The sequence below is a fragment of the Engystomops pustulosus genome, chromosome 1 (genome assembly GCF_040894005.1).
Source record: "Engystomops pustulosus chromosome 1, aEngPut4.maternal, whole genome shotgun sequence".
NCBI lineage: Eukaryota > Metazoa > Chordata > Amphibia > Anura > Leptodactylidae > Engystomops > Engystomops pustulosus.
In genome coordinates this window covers 196,916,894-196,942,318 of record NC_092411.1, presented here as the reverse complement: position 1 = coordinate 196,942,318, position 25,425 = coordinate 196,916,894, and the positions used below count along the sequence as shown (strand labels likewise).

The 25,425-nt window shown below is 41.2% G+C and overlaps 1 protein-coding gene across 4 annotated transcripts in view; it reads right to left on the bottom strand.

The window, feature by feature from the left end:
* HERC3 (HECT and RLD domain containing E3 ubiquitin protein ligase 3) overlaps nucleotides 1-25,425 on the bottom strand; it is a 55,540-nt gene that overhangs the window by 24,662 nt on the left and 5,453 nt on the right. For 3 of the 4 annotated variants that reach the window (XM_072117526.1, XM_072117546.1, XM_072117555.1), the window contains exons 2-10: nucleotides 16,685-16,934; nucleotides 16,439-16,598; nucleotides 14,399-14,475; nucleotides 11,381-11,602; nucleotides 10,147-10,238; nucleotides 9,765-9,895; nucleotides 7,478-7,638; nucleotides 5,407-5,483; nucleotides 4,470-4,588 (exon numbers count right to left, since the gene is read on the bottom strand). In XM_072117526.1, the coding sequence (XP_071973627.1) occupies nucleotides 4,470-4,588; nucleotides 5,407-5,483; nucleotides 7,478-7,638; nucleotides 9,765-9,895; nucleotides 10,147-10,238; nucleotides 11,381-11,602; nucleotides 14,399-14,475; nucleotides 16,439-16,598; nucleotides 16,685-16,910 (1,265 nt within the window). In that variant the 5' untranslated portion in view covers nucleotides 16,911-16,934. Of the gene's footprint in view, nucleotides 1-4,469; nucleotides 4,589-5,406; nucleotides 5,484-7,477; nucleotides 7,639-9,764; nucleotides 9,896-10,146; nucleotides 10,239-11,380; nucleotides 11,603-14,398; nucleotides 14,476-16,438; nucleotides 16,599-16,684; nucleotides 16,935-21,800; nucleotides 21,942-25,425 lie in introns of those variants that run through there. The other variant, XM_072117536.1, reaches the window with a different exon arrangement.

Sequence of the window (25,425 nt, the reverse complement as noted above, 5' to 3'; positions counted from 1 at the left end):
CAAGTAAGATACTGAGCGGAGAGACTGCCACTTGCTTAGGAAGCTTTGCCAGAACAACCTCAGCTACTGGGAAGACTGGACAGGCTGCATAACATACAAAGAACCAACGGCCACAGGTCTCACGGTTTGTCCCTCTAACAAACACATTATCTGAAAATAAGGAGGATATGTCAGAGGAGGAGATAAGTGAACAATACCCTATAGGAGAGCCCCCTGATGAGCAGGAAACCCCGGAGCCCAAGTAAACTGATGTGCTGAGGGCTGTGCAGCATAACACCTCAGCACTAGTAATGCTGACAGGACAGGTGGGGTGCCTGAAGGAAGACATATTGTTGGTGAGAAACAATGTCCATAAACGGTGGTGGCGTTACAGACGAAAGCAAATGACCTGGAGAATTGGTTATGCCGGAATAATATCAGGCTGGTGCGGGTCCCTGTAGGATAGAATCCGGATGACTACTTTGAAAACTGGCTGATAGAAGTGTTTGGGCAGGATAACTTAACACCACTGTTTGCGGTGGAAAGAGAGTGGGAACAAGAACTGGCCCGCCTGGAAGACAACCCGACCTGTGCTGATGAAATTGCTGCACTTTTATAAGGACCTATACAAAATACTGTGACAAACACAAGACCAAGATGTTATCGCAGTTGATGGAGTAAGAATGGCCTTTTATCAAGACGTCTCAAAGAAGAGGACGCAGTTTCTTGATGTAAAGCGGCATTTGAGAGCGCTGGAATATTCCATGCTGTACCCTGCAAGGTTACGAGTAGTTGCTCATTGAGCCTAAGGAGGGAAAGGATCCGCAACTTCCAGAGTCTTATACACCAATATGTTTGCTCACGGCAGATATAAAGATCCTGGCCAAAACTTTGGCAAATAGACTTGGAAAAGTGGTAGGCTCTGTAGTAGGGCCCAATCAGTCAGGGTTCATCCCATTCAAATCTACAGCAATTAACCTTAGGAGGCTCTATCTGAATTTAGAGGCTAACTCGGGGGTGATGGAGCATGTTGGCAGTGGTATCATAAGGGCTGTGTGGGTAGCACTTCTGCCTTGCAGCACTGGAGTCCTGGGTTCTAGTCCCACTCAAGTCAACATCTGCAAAGAGTTTGTATGTTCTCTCCATGTTTGCGTGGGTTTTCTCCGGGTCCTCAGGTTTCCTCCCACAGTCCAAAAACATACTGTTAGGTTGTTTAGATTGTGAGCCCCATGGGGACAGGGACCCATTTGTCATGCTTTGTGCAGTGCTATGTAATCTGTAGGTGCTATATAAGAATTATTATTATAGATGCCATGAAAGCATTTGATAGTGTAGAATGGGGTTATTTGTGGGTAGTGATGCGTAAATGAGGTTTTGGGCCCAATTTCATCCAATGGGTACAAATGCTTTATAGAGAATTAGTGGCCCAGATTACAGTTAACAGGGCGGTGTCTGTTAAGTTTAGGCTGCAGCGCGAGACGCAGCAGGGATGCACGCCATTGCCGCTGCTGTTTGCATTGGCCATCCAACCATTGGCATGTATGATAAGACAACCCTCAGGGTAGCAGGGTTACAAGATTGCATTATAAGCAGATGACGACCTGCTCTTCTTGTCCAAAGTCCAGAATTCCCTCCGGACAGTAATATTATTTCACATGATTTCATATTATTTTTTGACTGAACATAAACTGGTCAAAATCGTCCATGCTACCATTGCACCCCACGGGTCTATCTCAGATGCAAGAAGGGGCGATACCAATAGTGGATGAATTTAAACATTTGGGTCTACGCATTACAAGGATGGTGAGTGATTATATAGAGCTGAACCTGACGTCTTTGTTAGTTAAAATGCTCTCAAAAATCTCAGTGTGGTATAAGTTGCCCCTGTCTTCTATGGGTCGTACCAATTTAATAAAAATTATTCTGATGCTGCAGTTGTTATACACAGATTTCACAACCTGTTCAGAGACCTGGTCTGGAAGAGGGGAGTCCCGAGAATTTGGCTGGAAAAACTACAGATGCCCAAAGGGAGGTAGGGGGGGTCCTGCCCTACCTAATGCATGGAAGTACTATTTGGCAGCACAGTGTCAGCATTTTGGGGGATGGAAGCTAGCGGGAACAGCCATGTGGTGCTCCAGGGTCGTTCAGCACTACATAGACGGGTAAAATCTGGTGGCAGCTTTGGAGGTTGGGGTATTTGGGAGACAGATGAGAAAGCGCCCAACATTTTCCTTAATACAGAAAACTTAAGGGATGTATAAACTGCTTATTGTCATAGGTGAGTGGACAAAATATATATATATGCTAGAAAGGATGCAGGGTTGGAAGCAGCATAATGTTCTTTCTTGATACAGTTATATGTAGATGCAACGCTGAAATCCTTTCAACAAATTCAAGAAGAGTTTGAGGTCCCCCGTTCCTTTTTTTTTTTTTTTTTTTCAATATTTGCAGATCAGACATGCAATCCATACACAGTTTGACTAGGGAACCTATTACGTTTTTCTTCCATGGGAGTGTTGCAAGTAGTACATGAGGGGCCTTATTTTTTGGTTATACAGTGTACTACTGGACAAGATACTGGGAGATCAGATGGCTGATACACGAAACAAGTGGGAAGAGGGGAACTCACAGATGAGGAATGGGCAGAAGCAATTAAATCAACAGCGGTACTATCCCTGAATGTGGCACAGAGACAGTCACAATTGTTTCTTCTACCTATAAAGCTCTGGAGAATGGGATTAAGGGAGGATGTCCGTTGCCCATTGTGGTCGGAGGATATAGCAGATGATATACACATGTTCTGGTCATGTCCGGCAGTCGGATCCTTGTGGCTAAGCATAATAAGTTTAATTAATAAAGTGTTCGGCATAATGGTTTCATGAAACCCCTAAATTATGTATGTTGGGATGTGTAGGGGAATTGGACATACCCCGTCAGAACAGTTAGCTTTAGCTAAAATTCTTTATCAGAAGATCTATAGCAAGACACTGGCTCAATGTTGAACCGCCAAATATAAGGGAGATGAAGAAATTGATGAACGGGACCATTAGGATGGAATTAAAGGTCGATCAGAAACTGCATACTTCAGAAGCAGTGGAAAAAGCGGATCAACACACCGGGGATAGCTTCTCTGGAATTACTACGGACTTGGGAGCGACTGCAACCTAGAGGGTTATAGGGAACATGAGATGTTTATAAAAAGATTGTCATGACATGCGAGGGTGAAATAGGAATAATGATGAATGTATGGTATGTAGAATTTACGCTAGGGAGCAGGAAACAACCAGATCACTTGAGGGTAGGGCGGTAGGGTTGGGGAGGCCGTACCAATGTTGTTGAACTTCAAATTTAAAAAAAGATCAATGTATGCATATCCTGATATCCATGTCATATCTTGGTAATAAATGTTACCCAATTAAAGAAAAACAAAACTACTATCTTTGTTTATTACATCATTAAAAGAGCTTAAATGCTGCCTTCTTAGTTCTGTTGATGCATTTCTTGCAGAGGATTATACGAACGCCCCCTTAATCATAGCAAGTAGCAAGTTATGATTAAAGAGTGTCCGTATAATCCTCTGCCCGAAACACATCAGCAGAACCAAGATGGTGACATTTATGCTCTTTAATAAACAAAGATATTTTTAATGACCTGTGACATATTATTAGTCATAAGTCTGCTAAGGGAGTATAGAGAGGGTTCATGGGTGGAGCCCTCTCCATACAAGCAGGATCTGTCATTCATGAAGATTTGTAAGATTGTGCCAGTGGCAAACATTTACATATCTATAGCAAATTCTTCATAAACTACAATACAGCTGTGTTGCACTATATGACAGGAGGAAACAGAATCCCTAGGCTTGGATTTCAAAAACCTTTACAAAATTTGTCCCTGGGAATACCTGTGATTGTACCCATCCAAATAATAAAAAGGAGAGGTGTCATTTGGAGTGCACAGTAAAAGCAGTAGAAACAGACCACAAGAAAATGGTGCAAATTAATTTTTTTCCCTCCAGCTTCTCAGTACACGGAATGGAATAATAATATGGTCTTTACACATTTCGAAGCCCTCATACAGCTCTGCACATGGAAAGTTATAGATTTTTGAAGGTGGGGAGTGAAAAATGGAAACAAAACCAAAAAAGGGCTAAGTCATAAAGGAGTTAAAGAAACAGTGTCAGGGTTCAGTTTTCCATATTTCCAGAAAAAGCAAAACCCTTTAAAAGTGGACCAAACACAAAATGCCTTCTACTGTATAGGATGTTGGGATTCATTGCATGAAAATAAAACCTATACTATGCAAAATACAGCACCTTGTAAAATGTATGTGTTCATTAAAATAAAGAACTACGAGCAGGTCATTTTAAAATATGTATAATCAGGTCATTTTAAAATATGTATAATCATCAGATTATATCTGCATAGAAAAATCTTATATACTGAATATAAAATTTAAATAATAACACTAAATATGCTTAATAAATGACGTACTTCATAGAGTTACTATTATCAATCACTTTCTGCCTCCACAAATCAATGGTCTCATCGTTTATCAGACTGGTGTAATTCCTGTTTTTGCAGAAACGGAAATCATCTGCAGGTTCAGGTCTCTAGAAGAAAATCACATCAATGGAGTATTACAGCATTTACAGCTCTTAAAGGAAACTGGTCAGGGCGATTTGGGAAACTAAACCACCCACATGATTTAGTCTCCCCAATCGCGTTGTTTGATTCTTATGCATTTGGGAAAAACAAAAAAACACTCACCGCATCCCTTGTTCCCTCAGTGCCTGCGCATTCTGGCAAGTGAAGCCGGAGCATTACACCCCAGCTTCACGGTGCAAATGTCATAAGTATGGCACATGCCCAGTGAAGCCTGGATACTGTTCCGGCACTTGAAGCATAGAGAGGAGACGCTGGGCAGAATCTTCAGATTTGTGTCCAATGAGGCACATCTAGGTAAGTATTTCAGTTTATTTTTTTCATTTAACATATAGACTACAAAAAAGGTCAATGTGGGACCCTAAACCACAGGTCCATCAAATCGACCTCCTGTAACACATATGTACAGAAAACATTGTTTAAAACGATATGTACAATAGAAAGTGAAGGGCTAACAAATAAGGTCAAACAAGACAGCACAGACCATCTGTATACAAAAAGGCACAATTCAATAAATTGTCTAAACCTACAAAATTATCAACTCCTTAACCTGCCCATCTATTAGGGCATGATTACAACTCTCTCAATGATGGTAGTCAAAATATTTTTCACCCGCAGCTTTCATTTCTGAATATATACAGGGTATTTTCTGATCACACCTACAACAGTAATATGTAGAGTTGTACAGTACACACATGGGTGTATATATATATCTATGATAAAAATATACACCATCAGGGACAAAAAAATGTAAATCAGAACTCACATCCGACTTTGAACAAATCACAAATGTTTTATTCCATCCAGAGAAAACGTGTTTGATAATGCTGCATGATGATAGCTCTGTTGAGGGAAAAAAAAAAAAAAAAAAAAAAAAAACAGTTTAACGAAGCCGTAAAGGGGCATTCACAAAATTTTATATGCTTTCTATAGTAGAGTCCCCTAGACGAAGCTGCGTTTGGCGAAACACGTCCCTCTATTTATGCCTCCTCCTATCAAGTGTATTGACATCCTTGCACTTCTCCCACTGATGATCTGTTACCTTAGTAATGATGTGTGTAACTGCCATCACTGCACATTAACTCAGCAGCCCCAACGAGATGGGGTCTCTCCACAACAAGGGCCAAACCGCATGTGTCCCATACTTTACTTGTGTATCATGCTCCAGCGAGTGAAAAATCCCCCCTTACATCAGTATGACCTGCAATGGTACCTCCATGTACATCATTCCCCCCCCCCCCAGGCTCCTAACATGCAGTGCCATGTAAATGCATCCCTCCTGTCCCCTCTGCCTCCTAACATGCAGTGCCATGTAATTACATCCCTCCATGGATATATATACACCTCTCGTCACTTCAGCCCGAATAAATAACATGACTATTGTCCATTCCACCCCCAAATATCTAGTCCTGCCCAACACACATTTCTCATCCATGAGCTGACTTGTCAGCACAGATATCTGAGGCTTCTCTGCTATCCGTGATAGGCCCTGCCCTCTCAATGACATCAAACCCACTGCAAGCAACCGACTGCAGCCACATAGTGATGATCACATGACCTGCCCAGACAGGTGCAGGACATGTGATGTGGACATGTGACCAGCGGCCATCTTCTGCCCGATGTCTCCTCCACAGTGACAAAAGACTGATAAGAGGGCCAGTATCATTTTAATTCTTCATTCTAGAGCATATCCACAGCATTTTTTGGTTAAAAACGAATTACATATTAACTTATATATTAATGACCCATTCGAAAATTAATCATGCTATTTCCTGGAATACCTTTAACCCCCTAACGCCGCAGCCCTTTTTCATTTTTTCCTACCTTCAAAAATCTGTAACCTTTTTATTTTTCCATGTACGGAGCTGTGTGACGGCTTATTTTTTGCATAAAAAATTACACTTCAAAATGTTGGTATTTAATATTCCATGCCGTGTACTGGGAAGCGGGAAAAAAAATTCCAAATGTAGTGAAATTGGTAAAAAAAACGCATTTGTGCCGCTTTCTTGTGGGCTTGGATTTTACGGATTTCATTGTACGCCCCAAATGACATGTCTACTTTATTCATTGGGTCGGTACGATTACAAGGATAACTAATTTCTATAGGTTTTATAATGTTTTCATACATTCAAAAAAAAAAATTTTTTGTTCTGGTGTATGGGGCTGTGGGTGGTGTAGTTTTTGCGGATTTTGAAGACGTTTACAATGTTATCATTTTTAGGACTGTGCGACCTTTTGATGACTTTTAAAATAGATTTTTTTTTTAAAATGGCAATTTTCGACTTTGGGCGTGATTTTCCGTTACGGGGTTAAACGTAGTGAAAAAACGTTATCATATTTTGATAGATCGGGCATTTTCGGACGCAGCCATACCTAATGTGTTTATGATTTTTACTGTTTATTTATATCAGTTCTAAAGAAAGGGGGGGGGGATTTGAGTTTTCAGGTTTTTTTATTATATTTCTTTTAAACTTTTATTTTTATTTTTACTATTTTTCAGACTCCCTAGGGTACTTTAACCCTAGGTTGTCTGCAAGATCCTATCCTATTATATACTGCCATACTACAGCAATATGCAGCAAAGACTTACCAGCTATGGAGAGGGCTCGGCCAGCAAGGCCTCTCCATGCACCGGGACCCGGCATGTGACGTAATACTACGTCACATGTCGGTAAGGGGTTAAATTCCTTGTAATCCAAAGATTTAAACCACTGAGCAAAAAGATAAAACCTGCGAAGACACAGATCTACGGAGTTTCCTAGACATGTATACCCCGACAGCCATCAGCACGAGCCTCAGATATCATGTATATAGGAAGGAACAGTTTATATACTAACCAACTGAAGGTGGAATCTGTACATTGTGAGGGAACCACCTCCATTTTACTGGTGTAGGACAAATGACATTCCTTGTGTATCCTGTACCAAGCTGACCATGTTCTCCACATCCAAATGCATAGAGAATACCTGAAGAAGGCACAAAGGCTATAGTGTGATGTCTAGAGAACAAAAAAAAAAAAAAGAGATGAAGTAATTTTGTTAAATGTATATACTTCCATATGGGCGAAGGGATCATTTTATTTTTATTTATGCCTTCTATTTAAGGGGTTAAAGAAATTGTCAACTTTCCCAACATATTTCAAGATCATGCACAAAAATTAAATATCACTTAATTTCCGGGCTTACTGTAGTCCACATTTTGAAACTGCAACATCACACAAAAACAGTATAAAAAGGACAGCTTGCTAATGGGTGGCGTCAGGAGAAGAGAGTCCCAAAGGAATCGAGAGGCTGGACAGACACACACTCCCAGAATGGAAGGAGACTGGAAGTTATGAATGTGCGGCCAGTCACTCAATTCATTTAGGAGTGGAGGAAACCTGTTGATGTGGTCAGAAAGTAAACCAATATTCTATGGATTAGTGACAACTATCAGTGGGCAGAAATCCCATTTAAAAACCAGCACTAATTTACCCAAATATGCACAAAAGATACAAGTGGTCATTTTAAAAAAACACAAAGAATGTTATGCCTTGAATCTTGCAAGATCCATAAACCCTGAAGAACAGATTTTTAAAGTTGCCCTAAATTACAGTTTAAATTAAAAGTCTGGATTTTAAAGAGGGAATCTCCATTTAGGACGTACCTCACACATTACTAGGTTATTCTGACTGGTGGAAGACCACAAAGGCAGAAATATCTTCATAATTTCTCTTTAGGCTGCCCACAATACAGCTGCAATTGTTGAAGAAGCCAGAGCTGATAACCAGCAAGAAACATGCATGTCATGATCTAGTGCTGCACAACCTTATATGTACCCTTTAATCATCCAAACCAACAAGGTTTGGGTACAATGTGTTTTATGTGAGGGTTTCCCAGGAGTTCATGGAATTGGTTCAGGAATGAACTCTCCTTTAAAGATTAGGAATTCACTCATTTTAGCTGTTAGTCCGGGGTAGCTTAAAAGTTACTACTTGCGCTAAAATCAGATTACGGATTAAAGGAAACCTACCACTTGAAATGGCAGGTTTAAGAAGAAAACACCGAGCACCGGCTGAGGGTGAGCTGGTGCCGGAGCTTATTTTTGTTAGTGTTTTAAACCGCTGTATCGCGGTTTAAAACACTTTTTAAACTTTATAGGCGGCGCAGGGAGGTAAGCGCTCGGCGAAATAGGAAGTGAAGGAGAGCCGCGCGCATGGTAAGCGCCGAGCGCGTACCTCCCTGCGCCGAAGCAGCTTCGGCCATAAAGCGATACAGCGGTTTAAAACACTAACAAAAATAAGCTCCGTCACCCTGAGCTGGTGCTCGGTGTTTTCTTCTTAAACCTGCCATTTCAAGTGGTAGCTTTCCTTTAAGACCTATTTTAATCTTAAACTTTTTATTTGACCTTATATACATTAGTAGAAATCTTACACAAAATACTTTCTTTAACATCCAGGTAAAGCAGGTCCCAGTTAAAGTGGTTCCCCATGAAATATAAATACAAATACATCAATGAGTAGCAAGGTGCATACTCTCTGTATTGCTTTAAAATAACCCAATGGGGCACATTTACTTACCCGTCCGACTGAGTTCACCTAAAGTGCATTGTCCGTCGATAATGCACTGTGCCGCGATTCACTAAGATTGTGCGCATGTGTCCTGCATGTGTCACTTCCCCGCTCAGGTCAGCCGGAGTTCACCTTCTTCCTGGTGCATGGAAGTGCATTGTCTTGCAGCATTTTGAAAGTTAAATCCCGTACTCAGTCCGAATCAGTACACCGACGGCACACCACCCACCAATTTCTGTCTCATGAAAGCCAGCACAGCTGCACCACAATCCGATCGCATGCGACACAATTGAATTAATTAACGTGGCGTACATTAGACCAGATTTATCAGCGTGTTTGATGCTGGATGATAAATCTGGCACAGTATAAGACTGTCATGTCCGATTCGCTTTCTTTAAAGGGGGGGGGGGGGTTATGCAATGACTTTCTAAAAAATGGTCTAAAACCTGTAATAAATGTGGTGAAAGGCATTTCAGCATTTCCCATCATTTCCATTTCAAACATCTTCCCCAATATGTCCTATAAGCTGCACCCAATAACAGCAAAGCACAGAATATACAGAAATGTAAGCTCACCTCCCACATGCAATTTGGGAAACTTCACTGCCCATTAGCTCTAGCACCCGCCTTGGATTGATTTCATTGTGTAGAGAGTCATGTCCCAGCTGACCATGGTCACCAGCTCCAAATGTAAAGAGTCCACCAGTCTAGAAAAAGAATTGGGGACATTAAAACTGCACACATATATAAAATCAAAAGAGCTATCTTACTCAATCTCCCCATACACATGGACCCTTTGCTAAGTCAGTGTATGGAGGTGGAGTGGCGAGAGAACAAGAGGATCGGGCAGCATACCCCTGCTGTCTGCCAGTCCCATCAACAACAGTTTTACCCAGGATCCCAAATCCGGGCACCAATAACTCAAGTAGCTTATTCATTAATATTAAGTTCTTATCACCTTTGTTAGGACTGCCGTGTGCTCTTCCCCACAACTAATATATACAACCTTTTGGGAACGCAAAGGTTTTACATGACATGGTGATACCCGGACTGCAAAAGATGAATGAGAAAGATAATCAAGTTATGAGGACCCAAACATAGCAAGTGTACAATTCCTACAGTGCTATATACTGCTTATAGAGACAGCATTGTACTTTTTCATCACAAAACATGCCAACAGAGTACAATAAAATGCAACTAAAAAGCTTGAGTCGATAAATATATAAAGTATTAAAATGACATTTATCCCCTTTAAGGCAACCACAAGGCTGATGTGGCATCCCTGGGAATAAGGGGTTTGACAACTCAGACCTATTGCAACCAGTTTTAGATATGTACATAAAGATTATATTCAAATATTTTCTTTGATTTATATTTTTATTTATTAAAACTCAAAAACTTATATAGAAGGTGACACAAAATGACTAATATCCAGGAACACAACAGTTCTGTGTTTGGCTGTAAGACACTGGTCATCGTCTAATCTATAGCAAGACAAGAAGATAATTTTAGGAACTCTACCGACAGAATCAAGCATGGACCCCAAGGGGCACTTACTAAAAGATCCAGGCACTGTGAACGTGGCAATCTTCTTATATTTGTTATCCATGACATTTTAAAATCAACTTTCAAAATTATGCTAATGAGCCTAAAGGGCTCTGGGGCATTTCCAGAGCCCCATAGTGATGTCTTTTCACTGGCTGTTACAATGAGCAGAACAGGTCTCACAATCTCCCTGCTCTCTCCCCACTCCCTCTCCCGTGTAATCTATCAGAAGGAGCAAGAGCATGGGGAGACCTGATCTGCTGTTGTAACAAAATTAGAAAAGAGATTACTGAGGGGCTCTGGAAACACCCACCAGAGCCCTTCAGGCTCAGTAGCACAATTTTAAAAGTTGATTTTAGAAGAAAGGAAGCCATGGATAACAAATATACGGTGATTACAGTCACTGTGCCTGGATCTAGGAGTAAGTGTCCATGGTTTATCATGATGGATTTGGATTCTAGATTTTCTCTAGAAGACATTCAAAAGTGACAGGTGCTAATACTTTCCACGTCTAAAGCCGGCCATGTGCTTTGCATGGGTTCTGTGCATAAGGCCTTAATATTCTTTTGAAATGTCCTATACAATAGTTGTCTTAACAAAATGAAGCTCACCTAACCAGTGAGCTTTTCTACTTTGATGCACTCTACCTTGTTCGTCATTCAAACCAAGTTGTCCTGAGCCGTTCTTTCCCCAACCAAACACAGCCCCAGACAGGGACAAGGCAAAACTGTGATAGCCCCCAGCTGTGACCTGTGCCAGCGGTATCCCCTCCAAAGATTTCACACGCTGTGGACTGGACTGTTGCGTAAATCCATGACCAAGACCTAGTTGTCCATGATTATTCTGTCCCCACGTAAAAAGTTGGCCATCTGGAATAGTACAAAAGGATAGAGTATGCTGATGAGGTTGTCATAGTGTGCATCATTAACATAACACAGATTTATATACTGTGCATCTCAGGCTTCTTCACAGAATCTAAGCAATATAAAAACCCCTTTCTTTAACCAGCTTTTGGCTAAAGGTCATTGGTGCCTGGATATCCAGGTCAACCTTTGCAGTTCTCTTCTCTTCATTTAATAAGATATCTTTGGAACCTCTTTACATTTCATAACAAAATTTACTTTGGTTATTTTCATGAAACATAAAACTTTATCTTGAATAATTTTATTAAATTGATAATATATTCTCTGCTTTGAAAGAATTCCAGGAGTGTGTTTCAAGGGACCACAGTTCAAGGGACAGTGCAAAGTCTATCTGCATGGGGCATGTGCAAATATGATATGTGTAGCCGTATTACAGTAGTGAAGAGGTTAATCTCGGAATAAGATAAATCTACTTTATTCTTTGTTTGGTATGATCTTATTGCCAAAAATTAAAACAATGTGTACAAAAAAACCCCCAAGTTTTGTTTTGCCATTTTATGATCCTAATAACTATCATGCTTCGGCGTATGGAGCTGTTAGTAGTGTAGATTTGTACCGTGTTAGCCATGGAGAGCAGAAGAAGAGTGAAGAAATCATGACCTCCTACCTCTGACCTGGAGGCCACAAGCCAGGGCTCAAGTGTCTCTCGCCTCATAGGTTTTTAATGTTTTTATTGCCATCCTGTTGTAAATAAGAGGTCTCTGTTTTTATCAATTTGTTGTTTTAGAGGTTTTTTTTTAATATCCTTTGATGATGATCACTGTTTAGTGTGTATAAAATACTGTGAATTTTCTGTTTCGTGCATAACATCATGTCTGACGAAGAGAACTAGTATTCTCGGAAGCTCACCATCAAATATACTCAGCCTCAAAAAGGTATCGCCTGATTTCTTCACTCTTCGAATGGAGCTGTGCAAGATGTCATTTTTTGCAACATGCAATGTTTTCATTGCTATCATTTTGCGGTGTGCAACCTTTTGATCACTTAGTATAAAACATTTTTATACGATGTAAAAAGTAGTGGTTCTGACCTTTGGGGGCTATTTTTATTGGACATTTCACTGCCAGCAGTACCTGCTATTATATTTTGATAGATCAAGCACTTTAGGGCTTGGTGATACCATACAGGTTTCAGATTTTTACTGTTTATTTTTATATCAGTTCGAGGGAAAGGAGGGTAATTTTAAATGTTTCTTTTTTTTTTTACTATTTTTTAGACCCTCTAGGGTACTTCAACCCTAGATGGTCTGATTGTTCCTACCATATACTGCAATACTACTGTATTTTTACCGCTTTTACATTGTAGCGTTGTTTTTTTTTTGTTTTGTTTGTTTTTGTATATTATTTTTACATTGTAATGAATGCCATACACCAAACAGCCTCGGATCTTACTGTTCGGTGCTAGTTGTTAGCGAAGGGTGTTTGCTGCAATATGCAGCAAAAACCATGTCAGTATGAAGAGGGCTCAACCAGTTTTCCCTCTTCATACATCCTTTACAGCTCCCTGACGGATATATCCATCAGTGAGCGTTGAGTTAATATGTAGCAACATTAGGCGAGGAGGATTGAATGCTCATCCTTTCCATCAATTTAAAAAAAAATTTAAAAAACCAATCACACAATATTACGCAAGTGTGCGCTTAATAACATTAGATAAAAAAATTTTATGAGACAGATTCCCCTCTTTCAAAAGAAAAAAAGATGGTATCTCCAGTTTTTTGGCACCTAGAAACAACAACTATTAAAGTGCAGTCAAGAGTGATTTTTACACATGAAATATTCAATTTAAAGATGAATATCTCTGAAAACACACTTAGAAACACAATATGAAAGAGGAGGTTTGCCCCTTTAAGCGAAAAAAATCAGTCTTGGTGCCAGTGATTCAAAGCTATAGCTCTGAGAATGGAGGACGTATCTCATACGTGCTTGGCCATAGAGGTGCCACCCTGTGAGGACGTATGAGATAAGGGTTCAAACCCTAAGCATGTGCAGCATCAAGCAATGGCCTTTTCTATGGTGCATCTCACTAAGATACTAGCATCAGTGTGGTAAATTTTAATACAAAATTTAAAATTTACCACTGCAAAGATTTAAAGCTTATAGTTATGTTTATAGAAATTTTAGGAAAATGTTATAATTTCCCAGCAAGACACCAAAAATACAGTTCTATCCGATAGGGCAGTGATGGCGAACCTTTTAGAGACCGAGTGCCCAAACTACAACCAAGACCCACTTATTTATCGCAAAGTGCCAACACAGAAATGTAATTACTGATTTATACTCCCTGCTCAGTCACAACACCTGCCTACTCCTCCAGTAGTCCCAGGTAGCGCTGTTACATTAAAATAGTTCTGTGCACTGCAAGTCCTGGGCTGTCTGGGACTGCAGGAAGATACCTGGAGTCCTCTCTGGTGATGGCCTGAGTGCCCACAGAAAGGGCTCCGTGTGCCACCTCCGGCACCAGTGCCATAGGTTCGCCACCACTGCGATAGGGGGATTCTCATTTTGGCCAATTTTGGTCCTGGTCAGGAATCTGGGAGAGCGACAAACGTTTCTGTGTAGAGATTTCAGAGAGAGTTGGGAACAATCCTTTCAATTAATTTAGCCCATAATTGGTGCCCTGAAAAGTGTACAAACAATTTAGAATTTTTACTTTTTCTATGTTCTTTTCAGAGAGAAATCCTTTATCTGACCTTTCAATTGAATATAACCTGTAACATGAAGTTGGTAACTGATGTCCTACCATCTGAGAGAGCCAGGCAATGCTGGTTTCCACACGATACCTGCAGGACCCTCTGCTGATTCAATTTCTTGATTAACCTAGGAAAACAAATCCACCAAAAATAAGTGCCTACAACATCCTAAACAAGCACAAAACATGAAAGTACCGTACATTAAGCTGGAGTTTTCTGGTACACGTTACCATTTATAGACTCTCTAATACTGTCTGCTAGCCATCAGGTGTTCTGTACTGTTTGTTCACATTTCACAACCATGACTCATCTGGCACACATACCAATACTCCTTGTTTAGCTTCCTATTCCAATTTTAGTGATTGTAACAATGGAAATAGAAGCAAACCTGTTGGCATTTTCATGCTGGCAGAACCAAGGGCATCATGAAAGCGTAACTGTAAAGCTATAGTGATTTTAACAAATTATTAACTGCGATTCTCTTTCAATACAAACAGAAACATACCTACTTTGTACTGCTCGTCCTTTTCTTTCCAAAGTTATGTCATTTTCGGTTCTGAAAGCGTTTGACAAAAATCTTTCTCACCAGAGGTGAATTGGGGCAGAGTCTAATGTCTGTCAGTCTATGCCTTCAGGCTGAGGCCAGCTAGCTTGCCCACAGATTCCATGATGCCTTATGTTCTCTAGCAAAGTACTTTATCATTAATTACATAAAGTTTCCCACACTGCACAGAGTACATACAGGATGTATATAGTGATTAGCCTGCCAGCTTCCATCACATGGAGGAACAGGGAACATGTAATAAGAGGAAGAAATCATAAGTACTGTACACCAGTTACATGCAGTCTATGCCTGTGCTATGTAAGGGTTAATAGCTTATCTGCACAAAGCTGATGCTGCCCATGACAAGGTGGGGGGAAATGAGCAGTGAGAAGGACAGAGCCAGACAGAGAAAGTTTTGTACAATCACAGACTGGGATGGAGGAACCGATAGGGAACAGGGAGATCTTGTACCTCACTATTCTGTGCAGGAGACATCTGCATTCACTGTTCCGTGCACACCCAGCACTGCTACATTCACTCTCACATGGCCTCCTCCTCTGTGAGCAGGGAGCAGCATGAAACCATCTGAGAAACGTAGTGTTAACAAGCTACGGACTTATAGGGCTCATCAGTACATGGAGAGGAGGCAGCGATTGCAGCACTGAGGTAATCTGAGGAGGGTAGCAAGGAAACTGCTGCATATAGGTAACAAAGATTATAGACAAAGTTGTTTTACATCCCAAGAGCTACTGATTTGTGAAAAAAGAAAAGCTTTTATAGTTACTCTTGAAATACTGGCAGCCCCCCCCCCTCACTAAAAATTAGTGCGTTTTACTCAAAAATCAGCAATGTTGCTGGGCATGGGGTGGCTCCAATCTGGATTCTTCCTGCTAAGCCCATAAAGAGTAGCTGGGTGAAGAAGGCCTTAAGAGAGACACCCATCGGACATTTCTTCCACACCAATTTCAATTTACAACTTTATTCCTTCTCTGAAGCGCAAAGGGTGAGATGTATTGAAACATCTGTGCGCCAAAAAAAATTAAGACCGTGCACAACATTTTGGCACTGACCATCTTATAGAAGGCGCAAAGTAGGACTCGGCTGTCTTACAAATACACCAGATTTATCAAGACAGTGTCTGGCACAGCAGCAGTCTTCTCTTACTCTGCACTGGTCTATTGAAACACAAACCACCAAGTCTTTTTAAGAAGTCAACATTTCCTGTTGCCTGTATTGTGGTTAATACAAAACCTGGATAAGGAAAAAGACTCCACTTCTGTGTGAATACAAGGTTTAGATTTGATAACACTAGAGAATATGTTATCTGCAAAGAGCAAAGATCAATTTAGGGGGCTTGAATAACTACAGTTTACGTCTACTTTATTGGCCACCAACATATAAAATGTGGTCATACAAGGATTTAAAGCTGCTTATTATGGAGATTGGAGATGCTGTTCTAAGTGATTGAAAAAAATATTTCTCTCTTCCTTATAGTATAACATTGAAGGGTGAACTCTGATAGCTAAAGTATAAGATATCTTCATACCTTGGAACAGGAACAGAATCCTCTATAGTGGAATGACCTAGCTGTCCTTCACTCCCAGCGCCCCACGAGAATAGCTGACCTTGGCTATTGAGTGCAACATTATGAGCCTGTCCACATGCTACATGAATTATTTCTTTATTTGCCAAAACATTAACATATCCTGGAAAGAAAAAGATACAATGAGCATACCAGCTTTGTTCTTGAATACAATTTCTGGAGCAGAATGATACTACATACGATTAATACCTAGAGTGACATCCTCATGATCATGACCAAGCTGTCCAGCACTGTTACAACCACAGCTATACACGTCACCATCTTCTAGTAAAAATACAGAATGATGCTCTCCGCAGGCCACTTGCTTGATAACATTAGACAGCGGGAAGGTAGCTATCTGGGGCTCAGGGGCAATAGTTAAAGATCCATGATTAAATCCAAGTTGTCCAAAAGCAGAGTGTCCCCAACATAACATGGCTAGTCATAAGGTTCCAGATACCTAAAAACACAAACAACATGGGTTAAAACACAACAGTGAACTGTCCGTTACAGTAGTGGTCCCCAACAACTGGATATAATAGATACTTCCTATGCAGGTAAAGGGCTATACTTATTGGGTTAATGTGTTCTGCTCGAATGGTCAGATGATCCAATAAGTATAGCGCTTTAAAAACAATTCCACCTTCTCGGACCTGCTTTTGACCAAGCTACTGCTTAGCCAGACAGATATTTGCAGGTTCTGAAGGATTTTCTAAACAAGCCGAATCGTCTTGTGATACTAGAAGTAGCATAGTCTACTATAGTCATAGTCTACAATACTGCAGCAAACACCCACTGATAACACCCATGATTTATACATAAGAAATATTTGCCATTTTGCCAATAACTTTTTCACACTTTGGTGTACGCACCTATGTAAGGTGTAATTTTTTGTAGTACGTGCTGGCATATTAATTTATATCAATATATCAATTTATACACTTATATGTCTGTTTGATAATTTTTTTATTCAAATACGGCAATTCTGACTTTTGGGTGCTGTTTTCTGTTACTGTTTATGGCTGGGAATAATCTTTTTTATATTTTGATAGAATGGGCCTTTTAATGTGTGGCAATAGCTAATACGTTTATGATTTTTTTTCTGTTTGTTTTTAAATGTGTTCTAGGGAAAGGGAGGCGATTTAAACCTTTACTTTTGAAAAAAAAATTTTTTACTATTGTTTCAGACCCTCCAGGGTACTTTGGTACTTTAATCCTGCAGGGTCTGATTGCTAATACTATATACTGCAATAATACTGTATTGCATTATATAGCAATTTTACTGCTGATCCCTAATAGCCTGCTATCTGCTGGATATTAAAGATCATCACACATGGCAAGCCTACAAGTCTTAACGAGTCTGCAAGCAGTAACAGCAACCGATCGCCACGGGGACATTGACGGTTGTATTATACAACTGACAACCGCTGTGTATGCAGAGAGCTCAGCTGTTGAGTGCTCTCCAAACAATGCCCCCCCCCCCCCCGTGTACCAGGATATAATAGTACGTCCTGGTGCGCATAGGGGTTAAATTAAAAGCGATTAAAAGATTGATACCATTTGTGGGACTGTACAATGTGAACGTCATCACATCCTGCAAAAAAAATTACAGTTATCTTACACATTTCCATACACCAAACTTTTTCAAATTTTTAAAAAATCTAATAAAACCTATATAAATTTGGTATCCCCATTATCGCCTCCAAGAAAATGGTGCAAAGCGTTTTTTTTCAAGATCCCTTCATGGGAAATTAAAGGGGTAAATAAATAGTTATACAATTTTCCATTATATACCGTATATACTCGAGTATAAGCCGACCCGAGTATAAGCCGAAACCCCTAATTTCAACACAAAAAACTGGGAAAACCTATTGACTCGAGTAGAAGCCGAGGGTGGGAAATGCATTGGTTACGGCCTCCCAGTATATAGTCTGTCAGCCCCTGTAGCATACAGCCTGCCCAGCCCCCGTAGCATACAGCCTGCCCAGCCCCCGTAGCATACAGCCTGCCCAGCCCCCGTAGCATACAGCCTGCCCAGCCCCCGTAGCATACAGCCTGCCCAGCCCCCGTAGCATACAGCCTGCCCAGCCCCCGTAGCATACAGCCTGCCCAGCCCCTGTAGTAGGAAAAAAAATAACACTGTACTCATCTTTCCGACGTCCCCCATAGGTCCTCTTCTGTCTCAGACTGTCTCAGACAGAAGAGGACCTACAGGTGATGTCAGAAGAGTTTTGACTTTATTTTTTTAGCTGACTCGAGTATAAGCCGAGTTAGGGTTTTTGAGCACAAATTTTGTGTTGAAAAACTAGGCTTATACTCGAGTATATAAGGTACTTTCTGTATGAAACCCTTATGATTTTCTAGATCTCTGCTCGCTCCCCTTCTATAGAAAGCTTCCATGCTTACTTCCAGTGAACACAAATCTGACCATGGTCACAGGTGCACAGCTTGTGATAAGCTGATAAAAATAATACCGTTTATTTACTCAGACCAAACTGACTGGGTTAGAGAGATACTCTGTATGAAAGAAAAAAGGGGGAGTTGCCCATTTGGGGACCATAGCACGGTGGGCACACGACGGCGCGAGGAGAAACAGAGAAACATTGCGCCGTATTCCGTGAAAAGATGGGACATGTCCTATCTTTTTCGGGGTACGGAAGGGTGCCGCATTTGTGCAGCACCGTACCACTCCCGTAGGGTGCCGGTGCCGTGCACCCATTGCCGTCTATGGGGGACGTATCCAACGTATATACATCCCCCATACGGCTGTGTGAATGCAGCCTTATTACCTGATTGTTTACAAGCATGTAGAGGGACAATGTAATGCTGTCTACTGCAATGCTGTCTGATGGAAGTTATATATATATATATATAAAAGTTATATATATAAAAAAATATATTTATTTTATGGTGGTTAATTTGCCTAACAGGTTCTCTTTAATTACCAGCATCCGGAGAGCTTCACCTGAGGTCACAGTGGGTAGAGACGTCCATTTGGAACTAGGGGATGTCTGCAAGTTGGGTGTTTTTAAGCCAGGGACTGCCTGCATGCAGCACATTCCTTATAAAAGATCTGTGGTTTTGTAGCATCTTAAAGACAATTTTATATAAACATCTGCTCTTTGGCCTTGCAATATTTAAGGTTTCTGAGCATTGGACTTTCAGATCCATCATTGGATGCAGAAGTGACTCAAGCCTAGAAGCCTCCCCAAAAGAATAGCAATGAAAGGGTGTCAATGGGACAAAGTTCCCCCATCTAGAGTAGAATTATACTTAATCATGAGGACCTGCATGAAAGCGGGACAATAGGGATTACCTTCCACAAGAGATGATTGGTGACCGAGAGGGGGATCCCAACACAGAAAGTGATAGCTGGCAGATGCTCATCCAGATAATGCTGAGCTAATGAATGAATGAATCCTCTTCACCATATTTGGAGACAAAATTGTGTTGTTGCTACAGGGAAGATGTGACATGACAAACTTAAGGGAAAGTACAGATGACTACACCTAGAAAATCTCACCATTATCCTGGGATTGAGACACTTTCAATATGTTTACTTCACTTCTTCCGTTATTGAGGGAAGATTTAAGGCAACTGCACACAAGCGCCGCATTGTTCTGTTTAACTGCCCAGGTTTTCACACAAAAAAAATAAAAAAATTAAAAAAAATAGAAAACATACCTTTCCGCGCACTGCAAATCTTTTTTTTTTTTCTGGCCTGAAGCAAAACACCAAGACAAAACTACATATTTTCTCCCGTTTACAGAAACCTCTGCCAACTAAATGAAAAATGGAAGCCTGTTCAGTGAGATACCGAGTGTGTAGGTTATCCCACGAAAATCTTTAGTCCAAAATAGTCCTAAAATAATAGCAATGTTGATTGAAAGGGTAAACAGTGAATATTATTATACAGGGATACCTTTATCACATATACTTGGGCACATATTTGAAGTTTCTTACATTACAGTTCCTACAGTATAAAGAATAGTTCTACATACAGTGAGCCCAAGCCCCAGGCTCAGAAAAAGGGTAGGTAGAGATGGGTGATCGTCTAGGGCGCCACCTATTATGTGTCTGTGTGTGTGCGCCCTTCCCTTCCCCAAGACAGATATGCAGGGCTGACAGTTGGGGCTGGAGATGCTCCTCGGCATCAGGTTCTAAGAGCTGGAGAAGTGACCACCCCTCCACCAGCTACAAGAGACCCAGCACCACAACATGGGCTGCTCACACGGGAGAAACAACGTGGATGAGAAGAGCAGGAAACAGGAGGTAAAAGTTTGTGTAGTCATCGGGGAAGTGGGAGCGTTTGCAATGGGGAATTGCTTGATTCTTGATATTGGGGGTGGGTTGTGTGTGGTCACTGAGGGACGGCTTGGATGTTGTCAGTGGGTAAAGTGTGTTTTGTCAATGGGGGGGGGGGCTTGTGTGTTGTCAGCTGGGGAGGGGAAGCTTGGATGTTGACAGAAGGCAGTGGGGAGCATGTACATTGTCAGTGGAGGGGGGGATTGGGAGGTCTTTTTTTACTATGACTGCCAAATACTTTGTAACATGTAACATTTCCTAATATTTATCATCAGCACAACCCTGATGATAATCTACCTTTAAAATCGCCTCTTTAAAATGACACCAAAACTGTGCCCAGATTCAGAAGCTAAATCTTATTTACAAATTCTGACCTTGGAAAGAGAAAGAGCCTTGTAGGTCAGGCCTAAAACTTAACTTTTATTGTGCTTCAGAAGCTACAGCCATGTGAAGTGTGCCATTGCTATGACATCTATACAAGTACTAACTGCATTGGCTGTTTGCAATTAAAACGTATCTAGCCGTATCGCATTTATGAAAGGGTTAATCCACACTCTGTGTATATTAATATACACATGCATGTGCAACATCCCTGCCATTGCAAGGCAGAGTTGCTGCGAATACGTCCCAATATGTAGCTCGCAACCTGTGTGGAGTCTGATCAACCCCACAGCAGGTCACTACACAATACAGGGAACACTGCAGGGGTAGATTCTGGTAAGGCAGCAGTTAATTGTTTAATGTGATGTCATTCCATCAGCCAATCACAGCTGTTATCATATTGTATTGTAAGCTGGGATGTAATTGGAGGAGTAACCACCACCTGACCAGGAGCTGAGGAGAAGTGACGGTTGGAGAGTGCCAACAGTCAGTTCAGTCAGTCTAGTGAGGAGAGACAGAGAGCGCAGTCAGTCAGGAGTACAGTCTGACAAGAGTCAGTCAGAAAGACTAGTCAGTCAGACCAAGCAGTGAGACAGTAGAGCTCTGAGGAGTTAGTGAGAGAAAAGGGATATCATCCTACCTTCAAGGGTGATATCTGAAGTAACCCAGCACAAGCTGAAGAATCCTACTAGGACACAGCTATCTCCCAGCCTGCCCTTGCATTCAGGCTGGTGATCAATCCCTGTGGTTCCCTCTAAGTGCATCCCCAGCATTTTCCTATTTTGTCAAGATTCGTGTAGCGTTATCCACTGTTCCTGTTGGTTCCAATAAAGAAATGTAAGTTACATTTAGACAACGTCTGCCTCCGTCTGATCCCTGCTACTATGGCTGTCACCGTCACCCTATCCACTACACAGGGACTCATACTCCAGACCTCAAAAAGTTGCCCCAGGGAGAACCGCTATAGCAGCCTCTCCCTCATCATTTCTTACCAACACCACCTGCTGGAGACCTGCCAGGCTGTAGGAGAGCCCTCTGGTCCCCATACCAAGCACCGTGACACTAGCGTGCCTAGGCCGCAACCACCAGCCACTCCAGTATCCCGGGCCCCGGCTGTCTCCAGGCCCCAAGAGAAAAAGGCTAGGCCCCAGTGGGGAATGTTGCACATGGAAAGAGTTGCTTGTAATATTAATACTGGTCTCACTGTATAGATTCCCTTTAAATTACTGGGACATTAATTCCACAGCCACTGCCTCTATAGTAGTCTAAAACCTTAGGCTTATACCCGCAAGTGAGTTTGACGGCAACTTGCGAGCAACTTGAGAAATCCAGAGTCCCTACCTTCTTACACTAGGGACACTTTGGAGCTACTAAAGTAACTGGAGGGGGCAATACTGGAAGTTGAATTCAATCTAGGGAGTGTGGAGGTAAAAGCTTTATACTCCTCAATACCACATGAAGCAGGTCTAGGGGTGGTGGCATACTTTTTGAAATCAAGGAGTAGACAACAAGCCAAACATAACACATTTGTCCTCAAAACATTGGAATTCTGTCTTACCAAAAACTACTTCTTGTTTAACAGAAGAAAATTCTACCACCAGCTCAGGGGTACAGCAATGGGTTGCCTTTGTGCGCCTACCTATGCCAACCTACTCCTGGACTGGTGGGAAGAAACTGTTTTTTTCTGATGATAACCTGTCTCTTACATGGAGAACACAACAGATTTTGTACAACTAGTCACTCCATTTCAATTGGGTTGAGTTTCACATATGAAGTCTCAGACTCTTCCTTTCCATTTCTTAATGACAGGAGGCAACCTTGTAACAGAGGTCTACTGAAAGGCTACAACCACTAGTTCTTTGCCCAGGCAGAAAAGCAGCTATCCAGGGCCTTTCAGACGTGGAATCCGGAAGGTGAAACTGTTCAGATTATAAAATGTCAGAAGTTCTGGGATACAGGGTATCCAGACAATGTGCTAAGGGCAGCGTTTCAACACACCCTACACAGTAATCACAGCGAATTACTTGTCCTATGTTTCCCCATGTTGCGGCCCATACGCAGTGCATTTCTATGGAGAGGGGTCACCCTTCCTCCTCTTCATGGTGCTGGATGTATGCCCAACCGGCTACGGCAGGCCAGTCAATTGAATGTTACGCAGGTCCCTTAAAGTACAGGTTTTCTCAATTCTCCAAAAATGTATAAAATGGCACCCAAATTCTAAGCCTCATAACAATCTAGTTAAATACGCAAGTTATTAATTAATTTGGGTGCTATGACTATCTGCTTCAAATGTACAGAATTTTGAAAGTGAAGAATTTTTCGAAATTTTTGCCAAATGTCCATTTTTTAAACACAATAATTAAACACAAAAGTTATCATCCAAATTAAGCTAATTTAAAGTACAATGTGTCACAAGAAAACAAATCTTAAAATCCCCTGGATACTTATAGTGACAGAGGGCAGATTTGAAAAATGGGGCCACGTCCTCGAGGCCAAAATGAGTCCTGAAGGGGTAAATTTACCCTCCTGGAGAGTTTTTAATTTATTCTTTTTGTACCATCTAGCCAGGGTGATAATACACTAAAACGCATGCTTTTCTCACTACTTGCATATTAAGCGTTTGCCACTGCTTTTGATGATATGATGGCTGGCACTAGTTCTTACTATAACTGTATTTTAATAGATTGAAATAAACACTATGTTTTATTTTTAATTATCCTGCTACTTTGATAATCTGTAGAATGTCATGTGACTTTGTAACATGACCTTCTATCGGAGCCACAAGCTGGCCTTGCAGGGGAGAAGGGAGTGGCTGCGAAGTGCCAGCTGCAGATTGTGATGCAGTGTTCTCCAACAGCAAAGCTCCTTACACGCTAGTGTGTAAGGAGCTTTGGTATTTGCTGTTTTGAAACTGCATCAAGTGTGGTGCTGAGTGGTGGCAGCATGGGCTGCCACTGCTCAGAGCCTGCATCCCATGCTTAAACGAGTAAATCCCCAAGCTTAGGGGAGTAAAGCAGCCTGTACAAGTATCATACACACTTGTACAGGCGTTAGTGCGACCTGTGCTACAGTGAATAGGACTACTCATGTTCTGTATTAGAGAGCATTTTCACCTTCGAATCAACTCTTAAAAAGGTTTTCACAAAACATGTTAGGCCCTTTCCACAGGGTAGGGCTCAACTTGCTGATCGGTGGGGATTTCATCGATGGGACCCCACAGGTCACGAGAACGGGGGTCTGAAGCACCACCGTCAGCTCCATAAAGGTACACAGGGAAGCTGGGCTATGCACGACTAGCAGCTCCACTCATCTCAGGGAGTGACAAGGGGTCTGATGGGGATACATCGGAACCCCAGGTTCATGATGTGTGGGGGTCTCATCACAGAGAGAGGCTTAACTTGATTTGTGGCACCATTAAACGCTGTGATACACTTTGCCTACAGGAACTATATGAACTTGTGTTATCATGATTATAGACTACAGTATAAAACCTTGTGTCACATCTGTCCTATGCTGTATGTTAAAAAGATGTACTCAGCCCATTTAACAAGTGCTATACATCATTCTGTAATTGCCAGGTGACATCGCTGTGTAGTGTGTGTGAATCTATCTCAACTTATTATTTCATGCTCACAACTAATTTTACATGAGATCTTATCAGCGCTTAGTCATAAATGGCATAAACCTGAACATATGCCACTCCTTAAGACTGGGTTGTCAAGCAGGTGGACAAATACATAGTAATATAGAACAACACATCTCTGGAAATCCCCAGGAGAAGGAGGACGTGTCAGGAAAACAAAAATTAACAATGCTATAATCTAGCTGTAGAGCATTTTCATTTTCACTTTTATGTTACACAACCCATTTCCTTATACAGACCAGTTGAAAATAGGAAGAGAGAGATGTGTATGGATGACACAAAATAAGCTTTATTGGTATAACATTTAAAACACACTTAAAAACCCAAGAATTGGGTGCATATCACAAAACTCCCCAAGATGATCACATAGAAAAAAAATAAATGAATGACAGAGTAGGTCACAGTGGATGAAATCAAAGTAAGTAGTTGTCTAAGAAGATGTACAGAAATATCTAGGACCAAGGGTCAACAAGGTTTCTAACATGGAGGATTTACATAATAAATATAAGGTCCAATGCAAATAAAGTATATACAAATAAAGTTCAAAACTACATTACCATATGAATGGATCTGGTCTGGGGAGGAGTAGATGCCCCACGTGTATCGCCCGGCTAGCGGGCTT